The sequence below is a fragment of the Notamacropus eugenii genome, chromosome 1 (genome assembly GCF_028372415.1).
Source record: "Notamacropus eugenii isolate mMacEug1 chromosome 1, mMacEug1.pri_v2, whole genome shotgun sequence".
NCBI lineage: Eukaryota > Metazoa > Chordata > Mammalia > Diprotodontia > Macropodidae > Notamacropus > Notamacropus eugenii.
The window spans coordinates 665,848,515-665,867,869 of NC_092872.1; the positions used below are offsets into that span (position 1 = coordinate 665,848,515).

Here is a 19,355-nt window from a genome sequence, read left to right on the forward strand (position 1 = left end):
AGGGACTTCAGAGATCTTCTCTTCTGATCTCTGAATAAAAACCTTTTCTATGTTGTAACCTACAAATGGTCAAGCCAGCCTTTGCTTGAATATTTCTCAGTTGAGGGAACCCACTATCTCATAAGGTGACCCATTCCACTCTTGGAATGTTGTAATTGTTAGGAAGGCTTCATCAGGTCTAGATTAGACATGTTTTATCTTTCACCTTCTTCCACATAAAAGCCCTTCAAATATTTGAGCACAGGAAACATTCCTAAGTCTTCACATTTCCTTCCACCAGTCCTCACGTGGATGATCTTGAGTCTCTTTACCTTCCAGGTATCTTTGCTTTGGTTTTTCTCTAGAAACCAAACACATGCAAGATGTAGTCTGACCAGGACAGAGCGTAACAGGGATTATCAGTTCTCTTAACACAAACTCTGTACCTTCCTCTTTGAATACAGTTCCAGAGGACATCAGCTTCTTTGACTGCTTTGTCCTCTTGTTAAGTCAAGTTGATCTTGATTGTGATCAACTAGAACCCTAGGTCTTTATCAGTACAGTGGTTCCATGTTATTCTTACCAAGTTGGTTTTTTAATCGAAGCCTAACATCTGATTTAAATTAATCTCTATAAAATTTCATTTTAATATACTTGTGACCACCAGTGCCTTCTGACATTTTAGGATCCTGACAGGATTCAGGTGAAAGGGATGAGGGAAAGGAGAGGGAGAAGAGAGAGAAGGAAAAAAACAAGAGGGAAAAGGTAAGGCTATGCATATATATGGCAAGAGCATCCTTGACCTTTGACTGTGGATTCCCTCCTTTCTACTGAGGCTAGGGACTTTCTTTAGTTATTATTAAGCAAACTTCAAAACTTGATGTGACCAAAAAGAACCTCTATTCTCATTCTGAGTATCACTGATAAGAACTCAACCAGAAGAACTGGTTTTGGGGTAGAAATAATGTGAATGTTGAGGAGAAGTGCCCATTTAATCTTAGAATTTGTAATAAAGAGAGAGAACTCTGACATATACTCTAAATTTTTTAGCAGTAGATTTCAAGGGATTGAGAGCAGGGGTTCCTAACTCTTTGTATAAATGGTACCTTTTGGCAGACTGATAAATCCAATGAATCCTTTTTAAGAATAATTTTTTAAAAATTCATAATCGAAGGAAATGCCAAATTTCAGTAAAAAGTTAGTGAAAATAAAGATGTAATTTTCTTTTGCATCCATTTCACAGATCTCTTCATTTTAAGTATCTGTGCATCCCAGATTAAGAACCCTGAGTTGATAAATCGGGATAGTTAACACATTAAATAACAGAATCGGAAAATATCTCAACATACTGGAATATTGGTCTAAGATGGAATGTAATAAAGATAAGTGTAAAGTCTTACTCTTGGGTTCGGAAAATCAGTTACACAACTAACTACAAGATATGGTGGCCAAACCAATTTATAGCATCTTCAACTTCATAAAGAATTTCTGGACTAGAGAGATAACAGTTGTGTACTCCTTTGGCCAGATAGCATCTGGAATATTGTGTTCATTCCTGGACTACATTATAGAAAACTTAAACGTTGCAGGACATTTATAAGCTCGAAGGGAGCATGGATGGTGAGAGGAAGTTGGAGAAGCTAGGGATATTTGTAGTCAGAAGAGGAAGAAGGAATTTCAGCAGGAAGGAGCATGAAAACTTTCTTTAAGTCTTTTAAGGGCTATCATATGGAAGGTAGGAGGTGTTTAGGGAGAAAGATGATAAGGTTCATATTGAACATGTTGAATTTAAGATGTGTATGGGACACCTGTTTCGAGGTGTCTGAAAGGCAACTGGAGGTGGGAGACTGGAGGTCAACTGGGGGGTGGAATGAGATGAGAGATCATCAGCATACAGTTGGTAATGAAGTCCATGGGAACTAAGGAGATCACTAAGTGAAGCCGCACAGTGGGAGAAGAAGGTTCAAGACCCTGTGGAATACCTATGTTTAGAGGAGGTGAGCTGGGATGGGAACTTAGACATTTTAATATAGGAAGAGCAGGAAAAAAGGATTATATGTGGAAAAATTGACCGTTCATAGATAATATTTAAAAGTATGTGTTAAAGTTTAACACAATAGTAACAAAACTGACCTGTGGTCTTTGTTCTCTTCTGCTTTCAGTTATCTGTTTATTAAAAAATATCTATTTCATGGATGCTTTTTTTTGCATCAGTGTCTCTACCAACTTCATCAGTAAATGCCCTCCCTTGTAATTGGTATAATGAAAATCAACAAGTCCCCATGTCCAAGAAATATAATGAAAATCAACAAGTCCCCATGTCCAAGAAAGTATTCCTCATTCTGAAGTCTAGTTTGTCACCTCTTCTGCCCAAATTTTCAGTCTTCTGAAGTCACAAATGGGGTATTGTCATGATCATAGTTCTTAAGTCTTTCAGGATTTTCTCTTACATTATTATACTCACCATATGTGTTGTCCTGGTTGTGCTCACTTCATTCTGCATCAGTTCATGTAGGTTATCCCAAGTTTTCTCTGAATTTGACATTTTTGTAATTTCTTATAGCACAGTAGTATTCTGTTATATATTTACAAGAAGGATTACTTTTTCTGTTTGGTAGCAATGGGTAAAAGTTGCAGAGGCAAATTTAAGTTCTCCTGAGGCCATTTCTAGAACCATCTGTTTTAGGAGGTAGTCAGTTCCCTTCAAAGGCCGTGTTCAGGGGAGTGCTAGTAAACTGTTTATTGGATATGTTTTAGGACAGATAGCAGATCTTTTTTTTTTTGACTGAGGCCCTGTGAGTCTGGGAAGAAATGCAAAACAGGCCCTACAAATTTCAGCTGTGACTGAACTAAGGAGCATTTTCATGTGTATGTTTTGTGGACCAAATTTTTACCCCTCTAAGTTATACTTGAATGTGTTCATAATGGTTAGTAGCATTTTCTAATGGGATGGACTGTAAGAAGTCTACTGCTGGAATACCTAAGTATGAGAAGGCTAATCACTTTATCAGTTATTAATAAGCATCAGTTAAGCACCTACTGTGTCAGGTACTGGGAAACAATCCCTGTTAATAGGGAGTTTACATTCTAATGGAGGAGACAACAAGGATATACTTAAGGACATACAGAATAGATACCATTTACTTCTTAGTAATTGCTTGCTAAAAGGCTTAGGTAGCATGTAGGTCTAGCAGATACTTCGTATAGGCGGGCTCAGCTCTCCTTAAGATGCTGAGGTGATAATTCTACATTCAAATTCACAAGTGATATTGTTGCCCATGTATGCTGTGTTTGTAATTTTTGTGAGAGGGAGGTTCTTATGTTATTCCAGTTTGTGTGAGAATGATACAGTTCAGATAATTTATCCTTTTTTTTTTTTCATTTTCAGGTGTGGTGTATGATATAAGCCACTATAATGCTTTGCTTAAAGTATATCTTCAGAATGAACATCAATTCTCACCAACTGATTTTTTGGCGAAAATGGAGGGAGCAAATATTCAGCCCAATCGAGTGAGTAGTCTCTTGTAGGGAAGTACATAATAAAACCCCTTCCCACTTTTCCCCCCAAATTAAAAAAAAAAATCAATTTTTCCATTTTCTTGACAGGTTACATACCAGCGACTGATTGCTGCTTATTGTAATAAAGGAGACATTGAAGGTGCCAGGTATGACTTCACATATTCGTGTGATAGAGCTTTGTTTAAATTGGGGGGAGGGGAGAGAAATCACATAAAATTACTATTAAAACTATGCAGTTTGAATTGGAAAACAAATCCAAGAACAGTTTACTCAAAAATCTTTGGTAATATGACAGACAGTCTAATACCTAAGGAAAATCAAATGTTAGTCTCTAATAAGCATTTTGGCCAGAAGTTGTATATTCATTTTTGAGGCTAGTGTTTTATAGGATGGGGAACTTGTAGACTCGAAGTCACATGTAGCCCTCTAGGTCCTGAAGTGTGGCCCTTCGACTGAATCCAAACTTCATAGAACAAATCCCTGTAATAACAGGATTTGTTCTGTAAAACTTGAGGACTTAGAAGGCCCCATGTGGCCTTGAGGCTTCAGGTTCCCCATTCCTGGTTTAGGGTTCTCCATCTATTTCATTGTAATTTGTTGTTTAAGAAGAAAACTTAGCTACTTGGGAGATTGCATTTGTCCCTGGACTGTACATTTTAAATGCCATCCCATGCAAGCCACTTGTATTTTTTTTTTTAATTATTGATATCTTGCTTTGCTAATACTCTTCTTTCCAAACATATCCCTCTTTCACTGGTGCCCAGAGATCCTGTCTTTGTGAACTAATAAAGTAATGTGAAAAATCTACCAGCGTACTGCCCCTTCTGATAACTATAGTTATTTCCCATCCTAGGCCTTTACCTCTCTCTCAACTTTGACTTTCTCAACTTTTTCCATTTTTCAGGATGATTGTACTGTTCACTTGCTATTCTTTCTATTTTCGTTGTTGTCATTGTTTATGTTGCTTCCTGGTTTTGCCTCTTGTACTTGGCATCAAGATGAAAGAGGTCTGGTTACCAGTAGCTCATCTCTCAAACAAAAGTGGCTCTGGAGTCTGAGGACATGGATATGAGTCCTACCTCAGACACTGATTACCTGTTGGACCACAGGCTCGTTATAGTTACTTCACCTCCCAAGCCGTCTGTGGAGTTGAGGGGGTTGGGACTCTTTGCATTCCTTTCATGAGCTGCTTGTTTACTAATACAGAAAACCCTTCTCCTCATCCTCAGTTTTCACTAAATTGGTCCTCTACTGTTGACTAGTAGTTTTGACTAGTAAAACATATCGCTTTAGAAATATTTTTATATTATCATGTAAGAAGTTTTTAAAGGATTAATCCTAACTGTGGCAAAGGCCACCATTATTGTATTATAATTTTTCTGATTAACATCATTTCTCTTACTTTCAGTAAGATTCTTGGATTTATGAAGACAAAGGATCTTCCAGTCACAGAAATAGTATTCAGTACCCTTGTTACAGGGCATGCAAGAAATGGGTAATATAAAATAGTTTGTTTTAATTGTTTAATGACATAAAAATCCTAAACCTTGACTCTTCGTCTTCCTAAAGTCTGAATTATATGAGAGAATGCATACATCATTTCTATTACGTTTGGCCTACTTCCATTAAATTTGACTTAATCTTAATACAGAATTAATTTCTTTTTCAAATATTAAGATTTGCCCAATTTATCCATATGAGATAATTAATTAGTTTGTTCCTGAAAATGTTAAAAAAGGAGCTTAAGTGGTGATATTATTCTCAGAAAAGGTTAATTTGGTGCCAAGAGTAATTTATCAAGTTAATCAATCCTATTTGAATATCCCCTTAATCATTTGATCATTTGTGAAAGTTCATTAAAATAATGAGATTTTTATATTTCAGAAACCTAGGACTGTGATTATATACATTTAAACTTTAGAACTTTGTATTGATACATACAGGTTATTTTAAATCTCATATGTTACCACCTTAGATAATAAAACAATTTTAGATCAACATAAAGCAGACTTGTTTAAATAGGGATGTCTTTTAAAAACCTTTCAAATAATTTACAGGGATATGCAGAATGCAGAAAATATTCTTTCAGTGATGAGAGAAGCAGGAATTGAGCCTGGTCCAGATACTTATTTAGCATTATTGAATGCATATGCTGAGAAAGGCGACATTGATCATGTTAAACAGGTATGATTTATGTGGTATTATGCATTGAAGAGGTTTTTTGAAAACATCTAACATTAAATTGCTAATACTTCAACAAGGCTTGAAAGTAAAAGAGGAATTTAATCCTCTTTTGCCTTCTGAAACTTTCTCTAGTGGTCAGAATTATTTAGGGAGTATTGCGTATTATTTAGCAACTTAATGTTATTTTAATAGCTAATGGATGTATACCTGAAATTAAATATGTTCTTTTTAATGCAATAGCTACATTTTTATCTTTAGAAATGGTGATTGTTTTAGTTTTGGAAAAGAAAACCTTTTCATTTAAAGTATGAACGATGCCTTAACATTTATCATCTTGGAATTGTCTACAGACTTTGGAAATGATGGAGAAGACTGATAACTACCTTATGGACAGAGATTTAATGCAAATTGTCTTTAGCTTCAGCAAGGCTGGATATCCTCAGTATGTCTCCGAAATTTTGGAACGTATGAAATTTGAAAGAAGATATATTCCAGGTTGATTTTTAAAAGATATATTATAGTTGATAAAAATAGGAGTCATATCTTTTAAGGTTATGGGAAGAAACATTTTCTTAAAAATATCTGAATCTAAACTATAGTTAATGGCATAGGAATCTAGAAGTCCTTTGAAGCCAACATATAAAAGTAGCTTCAATTTTAAATGAACTTACATTCAGATACATTTTTGTGTGGATGTTTTAGAAACGTTTTCTTTGACTTCTAAAAGTAGTTTTTTAAAAAAGGTAGTGTGTATGATCCATATCTTTGAATTGTTATGTTTTTTGGGTGATAATGAGTTTTTCAATAGTGTAAATTGCTATTGAATGCAAGAATATAGCTCAAAGTAAGAGATAACTTGAGTAGTAGCTGAAGTGTATAATGTTATTTAATTTATAGCAAGTCATTATCTATGTTTATTTTCTAGATGTGATGAACCTCTGTCTGAGTTTAGTGACGGAAAGATTGGAAGACGTAGCAATGCAAATTTTAGTGTCATGTCCAAAATCACTCCTGGAGAACACACAGGAAAATGCTTCTAATTTAAACAACTTTGGCAATTTCTTTTTACAACATTGTGTCACCATGAATACGGTACTCAGTTCATTCTTTACTTCCTGAAACTTGCTATTTAGAACAGAATTACAGAGAAAAATATTGACTTTAAGAAAATTTTGAAGCTCTGAGGACTTTGTGATGAGACTGTGACATTACAGATAGAGACTTTCCTTCACACTGTTTTTGAAAAAATATTGGGATATTTGCAGAAGGTGACAGAAGGCTGACAAAATGTATTCATTATTTTCTTCTAGCCCTTCAACAAGTTGGAAGAATTTTGTGAGAAGTTAAAAGAAGAGAAGCTGCATGTTGCCCCTTTACAGTTCACATTGTACTGCGCCCTGAAAGCCAAGAAAACTGGTATTCCATTCTTAAATTGAAAACAAGTGTAATAGATTTTATCCTGGAATAGTCTATAATATTCCCTCTCTTTTTCCAGCTTTGGCAACTGACCTCATGAAGGCAATGAAAGAACAGAAAACTCCTATCAGACCACACTATTTTTGGCCATTGCTAACTGGACATCAGAAGGACAAAAATATTCAAGGTTAGCTATTTTATTTCCTTATTTGCTAAAAGGCATAATAATGTAGGAACTCACTTTGAAAAGGTTATCACTGCTTGGAGCATCTGTGCAAGCCTAATTAAATTCTTTGGTGATAACTGTGCAGAGTAGAAGAATTTCTTTTGGATGTGTGGGGAATGTTTACTGTGATAAATATTTTTAAGAATAGAATGTTGTATGGTTTTAAATTTCATATATTTTACTTACTAGTCTTTAATTTTTGAATCCAGATGCATAATGAAAACATAATGACAAAATACTATGAATCATTAACTTTTAAAATGAGGTCTTTCCGTTCTTGCTATTATAGAGTCTATAAAATTAAATATTAATAGATGCTTTCAAAGTAAAGCCACATCCCAAGTTTAGGTTTCACTAAAACAACTGAGAAGCTTAATAGTTTTCTTTGTGAAACATCTTTTTTTCCTTTTAACTGATGAGCTAAATTTGAGCTTCGTTACAGTAATAGAAAAGGCAGGGAAACTCCTATTGCCAGATTGAGTGATCGTGACCTGACAGCGCGCTGATTGAAGGGCAGAAATGGAGTCTTTCGGGCCCTTAAGTGCGTCTGAGCATTTAGCACACTTTCCCTCTTACACATGGGATGTCTGTGGGCCATGAATAAGAATGGAACAAATATTAAATTTTAGAGTACAGTGTCTAATTCTTTGGTTTGCGTTATTGGTAATTCAGAAAGAGTAGTCTCATAAAAAGATGCTTTTAACAGAAGTACTTTCCCCTTGGGGAAACAAAAAATGGTCTTTTCCCTCTTATCTCACAGTATAATGTACTCTAGAATGAGATGCAGAGTTGTTAGTATGACATTGGGTGACAAACAAAACGCACAAACACAAAAAAAGTGCTTTTAGCAGACTGTTCGTATTGCAATTTTATCTTAAATATACAGTTGTATTCAGGTTTAGAAGAAATGCTGAAACAAGTATTCCCTAATTGTTTCTGACTGTAAAAGTCTCTAAATCCTTTTTAGAAAGATCTTTGTGAAAACATTATGCAGTTTTATTAACTCTTTGCTTATCTTCTAGTTCTGAAACTCCAAGGTCAGCTATAATCTCATGTTTCTGAAATAGAAAGTTAGTATCATTCTGTAAAAACTTTGGTTCATATATTACTCTCTAAAACAACCACTTTTTAAAAACAACTTTTAAATGTTTTTGCTTTTATGATTGTCAAATCCTAAAATATATTTGATAACTGTCGTTGAAATGTTTAGGTGGTTAGGCAGTGAAGTCTTTGCTTTTCTGAACAAAACCTAAATTCCTTAGATATGTTACTAAATTCACCTCTGGTAGGTGAGTGGATAAATACTATCAGGGACCTAATTTTTTTGTCAGAGATCACTTTTCTTCATTTGTAGTTTATGCTAGTATCCCCTAAAAGAGGTTTTCTTGTATCCAGGCCCAATTAAATCTGAAATCAAAGGTCTGACCTTACTGGCAATGAACCCACTTATTGCTTAGTGGAGAGCTCTCAGTAATTACTCAGTGGAGAACTAAATTTTTAAGGACTTCGTTGAGGTTTAGTGAGATTAAGTGGCTTTCCTGTGATCCCACAGCTATAAACGTCAAAAGCAAAATATGAACACACGTGTCCCTGGCTCTCTAGACTAGGTTATAAAATCGTAGAATCATATAATTGGAAGGGACTCTAGCTGTCATCTAATTCAAGTGCTTTGTTTCATAGATGAGAAAAGTTTGATCCTTTCCTCTTTCCACACGCACCACCCTTTACTCCCCTGCCGATAATTCCTATGGTTCTCAGTGATGTCGTCTTTAGAACTGTAGATTTCTCTTTTGAGAGGTTCCTCTGTGTGTGCGTATGTGTGCATGTGTGCTTTTTTTTTCCTTTATTTTTACCAGTGACAGGATCTGTAACTACACTTTTCCTTAATATTAGAGAAAATTCATTTTAAGTAACATAGTAAAGAGATTTTTCTTGGCGATAAGTGTTGTTCTTTGCTCTGTTAAACTTCCTGAAACCAAATGTGCACGTGTGCATACACATACATGGAAATCGACAGAAATAATGAAATGTGATGCAACTTTGGTTGAGGTAAGGGTATACATCTGAGTAGAAAACTAAAAAAAAAAATACTGTGGAAAAGTAGCTTTGAATTTCCAGATAAAATGTCAAGGTTGCCAAGAAACTGATTACACATATCCAACTGAAGCCTAAGCAAATTTCAAAGAACTGTTTTTTTCACCTCCAGCTTCAGACAGGTCATAGTGATTTTTCTTAGTAGTTTTGTCCTCTGTAGCACAAATGCAAAAATCCCCATAAGCCTACCTTATTTCACTGTTCAGAACTCTAAATATCCATCAAGTTTTTGAGAATGGATAAAAACTAAAAACAACCAAACTAATTTAGGATTGGGATGCATTATGAATGCATAAATGAATATCAAAGGTGAGAACTTAATGACATAGAGAATTATTATTACATACTTGAAGATAGAAATTTCTTTGAAGCTCGGGAATTGACCTTTACAGAAAGTGAAGAACAGTGCTTGATGATGATGATTGCAATTTTAGGACCAGGTTGTTACTGCCATAAATTACAAAAGGGTTATCCTTAAGGAGTTCAAACTGAACAATCAGTGTAAATGAATGCAAGGAAATGGTTAGAAACTTTGCACCACAAGCTGTAAAAATTGAGCACCTACCAATAAATGACCTGATAGCTAGAACTGTACACCATAAGTTCATTGTCTTTCACAAACTTACAAATCTCCATACTAAAAATGCAGACCTAAAAGTATTTTGGAAAGCTCAATTAGTAGCTGTTTTGGAATTATAGCAGTATCTAACCACATTATTGCCAGTGATTACCTGAATATTATATTGAGTCACAAGTCTTAAGAACATCACTTTAAATATTACTCACATTCATTGCTATATACAGCAGAGGAGAGCAGAGAGTCCTATATAAATAAGATGAGCACATTATCAGTTATCCTGCTGATATGGACTTGTATCAATTTCTGCTCCTGGAATTGTGTGAATGAACTCAACATACTTGTGAATACAAAAAATAATTATTTCATCTACCCTTGCAGTAGTCTGTCAGACATGAAATATGCAGGCACAATAGGACAGTTACTTGTCCCAGCACCATTTCTATCTTAATCTCATCAAGAAAAGTGAGAATGAGACCAAACCGGCAGCATCCAGTTCATCTGAGAGTTCATAGTTTGCAAATTTCTTACATGCGAAATCTTAGTTGTACAAATCACACCCTTTTTTCAAATTTGCTTTAAAAGTATTTTGGTAGGCATTGAAAACTCATTAATTATATTTTCTGCGTCTGCTTTGAATCACTTTCAATGACCCTTTTAAGGAGATACGTTTTTGATTCTAAAAAAGAGGTTTTCCCCAAATTGCTAAAGGGATGAAATGTTATATAGGTGGAAAAGCACCTGTGAGATGAAAATGAAGAAGTTGAAATCACATGTCTAATATAAAAGTAGACTTATTTTTTAAATTTACTAAAGGCCAGTTTCTTGTCATTCCAGAAATAGCAGGAGTTACACTTTATTGCAGAATTTATTGAGAGTATGCTTTAAGCTATGAGTATAATAAAACTTAAATGCTTTCAATTGGTTTTTGTTGTTGATAGTTTATGGTTATGCTGATCCATTAGCCATACTATGTCCCTTGATCACATTTATCTTAGAAACAAAAACGACTGACTACAAAAGACTTAAATCAGATGTAGGTGATAGAAATATGAGCTCCTTGGAGTAGCGACTTTCTGTTGAGATTGTAATTTTTTGTTTTTGTGTATCCAGATTCTTTTTAATTTTTGTTTCCTCTTCTTAAATGTTTCTGATGGTTAACTCCTTGTGATTTTCAAGAATTAATTAATTCCTCTATGATGATTTGAACTTGTACATATTCAGGAGTATCTAGGAACATAAATTTTATTATTTACAAATTAAATTACTACTTACAGTGTACACAAGAATCACTGATAGTTTCTGGATTTTTTTTTTTAAGATCTTAAGGAAACTGCAAATAAAGTCATAATTTGTAATAGATCTCAATTGTGTTGTTTGTTTGTATTCATGAGTTATCGTTGTCAGAATAAATACCAGTATCCTAAAGTTAAGACAGTTTTCTCTTGTGTTTTTTAGCCACAGAGTTATATGGACTTTTGTGCTTATGCTTGTGTTGAGAAGTAGAGTGGTTCTGTTAACCTCAGTTATTTCCTAATGAGAAAACCTTGCTGGTTTTTTTACATTTGCCAAATTTTCTTTTTTTAAAAAATTATTTTATTTGTTTTCAGTGTTTTATAATCACTTCCATATATCTTAGATTTTTTTCCCCCTTCCTTCCCCCTCCCTCCTTGAGTTGGTGTGCAATCTTATAGTTTCTACGCATACACATTTGCCAAATTTTCAAAGTAATTTTATTTCTTGCAAACATTTTGGTGATTAGATTTTAAAATTGGTAGAAAAAAATAATTCTTTTATATTTTTTGATATTTTGAACCCAAAATAGAATCTTGTTCAAAGCATTCTTGTGCAGAGGTGCAGAATTTAATCCTTCATATATCATTAAGGTCTTTAGAGGAAAGGCACAACATAGTGCATGATATCAAGTACTTATCTTGATGTCACTTTTCTGTAGGTGACATCTTGGAAAAAAGGCATAGATTTTTAAGGGAGGAATTCATGTTTGATAAATAAAAATAAGGTTTTCTTTTCATTATTACTTGAGAAATTGTTTCCTCTCACTTTGCTAAAGCAAAAATAATCTTGGTATTAGTTATATTGACCAGACCATTTTTATTTTTTTTATTTCATTCTTATACCTGACCAGCTTTAGACAGTGTATAAGAATGACTAAATAGTTCTGGTAAAAGGAGGTGGAAGACTTTTGCAATTAGAAGATAAACATTGTTCAGAAAAATTGAAATTCTCTAAGTGTGTGTGTGTGTATATACTCCACTTTTTAGAAGACAAACATACTTGATCAAGAAAAAAGAGAAACGTCAAGAAATTGTTTAAAAACTAAGATAAATTGCATCAGGTTTAAATGCAATGAAACTATAGTGTCTTTGGATTAAAATGCAAAATGCCTTTATTTTTCACTTCTGGTGTTTCAAAACTATGAAAAAATGAAAAGTTAGAAGCAAGTAGATTTCCCCCCACAATCTTGTTGAGTCTATAATCCAACCCCTGTCCCAAGGACTTGGCTAAACCTAGCATTACTATTATCAGAATTTTATTTACTTGAAAATGAAGGACATATGTGTCCTATATCTAGCAGTACATGAAAATTCCTAAGTTTTCTTTCAAGCGGTACTTTTATACTATTGTATCTGAATCATAAATGTGTTTTGTAATTGAAAAGGTGATGGGATGCTTGGGATTTGTCCAACTCCCTGCTTCCTCTAGTTCAAGAGTACCCAGTGCTAAGTTCATAATGAGAATTTAAGGAAAGTTTTATTATTCTACCTAGCAGTCCCATTTTCTTTTTTTCCTGTCCTTTTGTCTTTATCAAGATGTTGCCAATATTTAATTGTCTTTTAAAAAATTACATTGTGGAGATTTAAACTTCAGTATTTATTTAAAAGGAAAGTTGAACTGAGCCTTTTCTGTTTTATTCTACTTTATCCCTGTTCTTTGCTTCTGTATTTTTTCTTTTTAGGCATAATTGAAATTGTCAAAAGAATGCATGAGTTGGGAGTAAACCCTGATGCCGAAACTTACGGGAATTATGTCTTTCCTGCCTTTGATAATATAAAGTCAGCACGTACTGTACTACAGGTGAGTCAAATATGATTTTTAATTTTGATATATTGATCCAGATACTTGAGCTTAAGGCAGTGGATCAGTCCCGTACAACCTGCGGGCTGTAAGCAGCCTGGCACACCAAAGAATTTTGGACAACCTGGGAAAAATGTAGAGGATCATTGTCCCAGTCCATCCTGTGTTCCTCTAGGAAAAAAAATAGTCTCGAGAAGGTCTAGGAACCAGTTGCTGACATGTTGGTTCTATTTAGAGTGGTGGAGGGGCAAATGCTACGCTTGCATGAACACAGGGAGCACCTGAGCCCACCCAGTCAGGCCTCTTTTCTCACATTTGGAGTGACTTGGCCAAGGCGGCATAGACAGGGTCAGGCAGCATTCGAGCGACGACTTTCTGACTTCACAGTTGTGCTTCTAGACGTTTATAAGGTCTGAAAAGCTTTTAAAATTTTTCACTTAATTATAAATATTAACTTGAAATTTATGATAAAGGCAAGATTTATGTGATGAGCATTTTTCCTTCAGGTATTACCTTCTATTCTTTTTCCCCTCCCCTCCCAACTTGCTAGTTCCCTGACCTTTATCACCTGCCCTCACCTTTCCCCCCTCCCCCCAACCCCCACCAAACCTTTTGGGGGGGAAAAAGAAAAGAAAAAAACAAATGACCATGGTTAAGCAAAGCAAATGCCTAATTTGCCTTAGCAAAAATGCATGTATTCTTATTCTGCTTAAGTAGCAGAATTAAGTAATTCTCCAAGTAGCATACTTCATCATAGGTCTCTTGGAGTCATGTAGTCATCACATTGATCAGAAATCATAAGTCTTTCCAAGTTGTTTGTCTTTAACAATGTTATTGTTATGTAATAAATTGTTCTGTTGGTTCTACTTACTTTACTGTGCATCAGTTCATGTGATTGTTGATAACTTGATTTTTTCCATTGAAACTATTTGTTCATATATTTTGACAATTTATCTTTTGGGGAATAACTCTTTTCTTGGAATTTTGAACCAGTTCCTTGTATGGTTTAGAAATCAGAACTTTATCGGAGAACCTTGCAATTAAGATATTTCACCAGTTCACTGTTTTGTTTCTAACTGTAGAGCATTGGTTTTGTTTGGATAAAAATTGGATTTTGTGTAATGAAAATTGTTTATTTTATCTTATTTCTCCTTTATTTGATCCTGATCTCTTCCCCTATCCATCACTCTAAAAGGAAATTTTTTCCTTGCTCCTCTAATTTGTTCTTGATATTAACTTACTAGCTATATTTCATAATACTTCATTCCACATACTTCAACCAGTGTCTCTTACTTACTGTTTCCTATAAATACATGCTTTGCTATTGCTGTGCTTTTGCTCATGTTGTGTCTTGTTCCCTGACTGTCTTCTCCACATCATGGTTCCCCTTATACTAGCTGAATTTGTACCCTTTCATTCTTTAAATCTCAGCTTATATACTATCTCCTCCATGGCATAAACAGCCTTGTACCTGGTTTTATACTTCTGTATTTTTGTCTTATGTTGTGTTCTTTTTATTTGTGCATTTGTCATATTCTTTTTCTGCTCTGAAAATTGTGTTAATGCAGAAGGGATGGGCAGTGCCTCATCTAAACTTTGTCTTTCTTGGAGGGCTTTGCATAGATGAGGTGCTTAGTTGAAGTTGAAGTCAGATTCACTTATCAATCAGTGATCAGTTGACAGTTGGTGAAATAAACATTGGTTGAGCCCCTCTCATGTACCAGGTGAAATCTACTTTTTTCTTAGAAAATTCCTCATCTTGTGATAATACAGTAAATCTTATGGCCAACAATTTGATAGAGCAGAGCTGATTCTTCTGGATTCTGTATCAAGGAATGTGACATTTGTCTCTACCATAAATTTCATTTGAGCTGCTATCAGTGAACCAGTTATTTGCTTATTACTTTTCACCTACTGTTTTACTGAAATTTTAAAATCATGTTATCTAAAGCACATTCATAACCACTGTGAAATCAAGAACTTGTATAGCTTGTATTTATTCATATAGTGTCAAGAGTACAATACCCTTTGCATGTAATATCGTAAGTGTCCCCCATAAGTTCTTGGTTTCTTTAGTAAGTCAGCAAATTAGTATTTATTGCCCAGTGGGTATGAAGCACTGCTATAAATATTGGATATAATGAAGAGCGTACTGTCTCTGCCTCTGGACTTTACTAGGAGAGACATGAAATGAAGTACATGTAATACAGATGACTAGAATATGGAGTGATACAAGTACATGAATAGCGTAAACCAGAAAATAGAGAAAGTGCCGCAAATGTTCAGGAAATGGTGAGTCAGACAGTTGGATAGAAGCTTGGCATATGTAGAAGTAAATAGTATAAAAGCAGACTGCAAAGGATATCCAGATTGTGGTGGACCTTGGATTTGAACTTGATTGAATAGGTAATAGGGAACCACCAAAACTTTTGAGCAGTGGAGGGACTGTTAGGTCTATTCATAAGAAATATTAACCTGGTCAAACTGTCAGCCAACCATTTTTTTGTCAGCCAACCAAATATTTATTAAGCACCTCCTACCAGGCAATGTGCTAAGCACTTGTAATGGTCATGTAAATGGGAATATCTTTCCCATTCATTAATAGGTCCATGTGAAGCCTGTAAATTATCCTCAACCTGTTTGTCAAGACAGTTTACCAGGATATGACTCCTGCACATGCTACAGCTTCTTGGAACCACTGGTGAGAGTTGGGTGACCAGTTGGACTTTTAAGGTGGAGGAACATTCCTGAAAAGGGCTCAGCCAGCCTTCATACCAGAGGTGCTAGTCCTCCCTTAATATACCCCCTATGCCTCCTATACCTCATCAGTGGAGAGATGGTAATTCAGCCCATGGAAGTTGTTGAGATCACCAAGTGAAGTAGTATAGCAGGAGACCAGAGAAGGGCCTAGGACAGAACTCTAAAAGATACCTACTGTCAGAGGGCATGGTTTTTGATGAGGATCCAGCAAAGTAGATTTGAGGAGAGCTCAGGTAAGTAGGAGGAGAGCTAGGAGGGAGTGTTGTCCCCAGAATCTAAAGAGAGGAGTGTTAGGAGGAAAGGGTGATCAGCAGTGTGAGGCTTTAAGAGAGATAAAGGAAAATAAGGATTTAGAAAGACCATTGAGTTTGACAGTTAAGAGATCATTGATGACTTTGGAGAGAGCTGTTTTCCTGGAATGATGAGGTCAGAAGCCGTATTGTCAAAGGTTGAAAGTGAAAGAAGAGAAAGGATAGGTACCTGTTGTAGATGTCCTTTTCAAGGAATTTAGCTATAAAGGATAGAAGAACTATAGGATGATAGGTAGCAGGGATAGAAGACGTTGTTAGCAGGGATGAAATGAGAGTTTTTTGAGAATGAAGGAGACAAGGGCATGTTTATAGGCAGCAAAGAAGAAGCCATTAGATAAGGAAAGATTGAAAATAAGTGATAGAGTGGAGATGACGGAACGGGGCAGTCTGCAAGAGTCAGAAAAATAGGATTGTTGTAGCAGAGAGATCATTTAAGACAGGGAGGGGTTAAAGGGTCAGTGGCAGAAGGCATGTGAGTGATTTGAAATGAAGTGGAGAGGAGGCAACTTAGCCTGTAGAGTGGGAAGAGGTGGGTCTGCAGAAGATTTTTAGAGCTATTGTGGAGAATAGGAGCAAGGAGGGCAACCTGCAGCTTCAAGGAGACCTTGGGTGAGTCCTTGTGACTGAGTTCAAGTTTTACAGAAGACATTTTTTTAAAGGGATTTGTTCTGTGAATTTGGATTCATTCAAAGGGCCTTGAGTCCCAGGTTCCCTACCTCTGGGAGAGAGTGTTGATAAGGGAGTATGGTAGGAATGCCTACTAGCAGTGAGGGCCCTGTTGAGGCTGTGTAACATAAATTTGTGGTGGATTGAGTCAGAATTTGTGCGATTTATTCTACCGTTGTTTTAGTGGATAGTGGGAGTGATCCAAGGCTGAGTACTGGCAGTGCACAATCAACTAATGGTAAGGGCGCTACAGACTAAAGAAGAGGACAGTATAGAGTTGAGTTGGTTTACCAAGGTGTCAAGATGGGGAAAGAGGAGACAGTGACTAATGCAAGGGAGATGACCAGGCAGGGAATTGAGGGATCAAGGAGTTGGAGGTCACAGTGTGGATGAAGAATAGGGTTTAGTAAGGGAAGGCAGAGGGAGAGGTTAGAAGTCAATAGATTATGGTAAGTTAAGATTTCTGAATTCTTGAACATGGAGGTAGTACATTTGTGGATGATGGGAAGATCAGGAGTTAAAACCATCTTTGTATGTGGGAGGAAGGCGAGATATGAGAGTAGCTCATGAGAAGTGAGTAAACTGAGGAACTGAGTAGTTTAAGATATTTGAGGCAGAGTCATTATGTACTTTGAAATCCTCTAGTATGAGGACAGTAGTTTTGGAGAAGACAGAAATTGTGAACCATATACTGAACTCATTGAGGAAAGGAGAGTTACCCGGAGGTCTGTAGTTAACAGCTGCCAGGATTTTGATTAGGCCATAGAAAAGAATAGCACGACCTCAAAGGAAGAGAGGTTGCTGAGAGAACCTAGAACATAGTAGTAGCAATGGGGAGCAAAGACTAGATAGGGAATTAATGGGCTGAAAGCAGGAATAAAGTACACATGGGAAAGATGTTAGGAAGCATCTGAGTGCTGTACATTGACCAGTGTATGTTGTCATATAGAGTCCAAGCAGGTACCAAGATTAGTGAAGCCACAGTTTATATTATAGTTGAGGATAATTAAAAAAAATTTTTTTTAAACACACCTCTAATATTTATATTAAAGAAATCCAAAACAAAATTGATGAAATGTGAGGGGTGAGTTAAGTATTGATGGGATGGGGTACAAGGGTAGTTTAGGGACTAGGCTTCATGGAGCAGATGACGTTGGACTTGGTTATTGCAATTTATTTTTCTTTGCCTTAGGAGAATCAAATCCTGTATTTAAAAGTTCAGTGAAATATTGGGCAATACCTATCGTTAAATAAATAAATCATTCAATGTTGTGGTATTATATTATCGTTGTCCTTTCCCTCAGCAATAGAATTTCATTAAGATTTGTTGAATGTCATCATTACACAAGGTTTTTATGAGATCCCTAATGGGAGATATAATATGCTATTACCATTGTGTGTAGAAGTCTCCATTGTCTACAGAAGTATGTATTGCAGTGAATTTTTACCTCACTGTTGATAAGATATATTCTAATCCCCTCAGTAGCCATCGTAAAGAGAAAACCTCTATCATGAATGATTAATTTATCCATGTAATTTTAAGGAAGGTGGTGAGTAACTTCCCATGTATAAGTATCCTGAATCAAGAGAACTCTTATTCATTGGTGAAATGTCTTGTTCAGTTACGTGTTAAAGAGTCGAACTAATAAATTTGTCTTCTATTCAGGAAATTGTATATTGTGGATTGAGGTGCATAAATAATACAGTAGTGTGAAGAGGAGATGGAGATCACCTCTATATCAAAGTGTTCTTTGCTGTTAACTAAGAAAACTAATTTGTTCATAAATACTCGTGTCCATAGGAAAATGGGTGTCCAGTTAATGACGACATATTGTTTTTAGCTGAATTGAGGAATGAAGCAATAAATGGAAACCTTGAACGTGTCTTATCATTATGTAAGTATCTATTTTTCCACAATCTTATGTAACATCCTCTAAATTGGTATAAGGCAGTTGTTTCCATAAGTTAATCTAGGTACATCATTTCTCCATAGCATGCAGTATTAAGTAATGCAAAAGAGTGAGTCTCTGAGCTCTCTGCTTACTCAGTGAGTTATCTTGAACTGTTTGCTGCAGATCTCTGAGCCCTATTTTCCTCATTTAAGAAAAATATATGTGCCCCCTTCCAAGTTATTTTTATCATCTTTAAAAGCAAAGAAGAATAAACTATTCTGTCAGATCCTGTAATTTATTATATTAGTAAATACTGATTTCATTAAGCAAGAGCAGACAAATCTTCAAAATCAAAAAATTTACCATATTTTCCTTGAAAAAAACCTGACATTGTGGAGAAAACTAAATGTTAATCTATAAAATGAGAAGTATAATAATGAGTTTGACTACTATGAAGTGATTTTACTTTCAGTGCAATATATGAAATTTAGCTTTTATTACAAAGCAGTGTCCTGTGTATTGTCTAGTAGAATTAATAACCATTTTAAAGTAGTCTCCCTTAGAAATTTTTAGTATTATCATTTAAAAAGATGCATTGATGTGTTCATTTTAATAGGAAGTACTAGAAGAATTTC

The 19,355-nt window shown here is 35.3% G+C and overlaps 1 protein-coding gene across 4 annotated transcripts in view; it reads left to right on the plus strand.

Annotated features, from left to right (window-relative positions):
• LRPPRC (leucine rich pentatricopeptide repeat containing) overlaps positions 1–19,355 on the plus strand; it is a 111,635-nt gene that overhangs the window by 21,380 nt on the left and 70,900 nt on the right. For 2 of the 4 annotated variants that reach the window (XM_072635739.1, XM_072635741.1), the window contains exons 4-14: positions 3,368–3,489; positions 3,586–3,644; positions 4,907–4,993; positions 5,556–5,682; positions 6,033–6,177; positions 6,608–6,774; positions 6,993–7,098; positions 7,178–7,285; positions 12,973–13,091; positions 15,697–15,792; positions 18,630–18,723. In XM_072635739.1, coding sequence (XP_072491840.1) covers positions 3,368–3,489; positions 3,586–3,644; positions 4,907–4,993; positions 5,556–5,682; positions 6,033–6,177; positions 6,608–6,774; positions 6,993–7,098; positions 7,178–7,285; positions 12,973–13,091; positions 15,697–15,792; positions 18,630–18,723 — 1,230 coding nt within the window. The remainder of the gene's footprint in view (positions 1–3,367; positions 3,490–3,585; positions 3,645–4,906; positions 4,994–5,555; positions 5,683–6,032; positions 6,178–6,607; positions 6,775–6,992; positions 7,099–7,177; positions 7,286–12,972; positions 13,092–15,696; positions 15,793–18,629; positions 18,724–19,355) is intronic. The other 2 variants (XM_072635740.1, XM_072635738.1) reach the window with 1 other exon arrangement.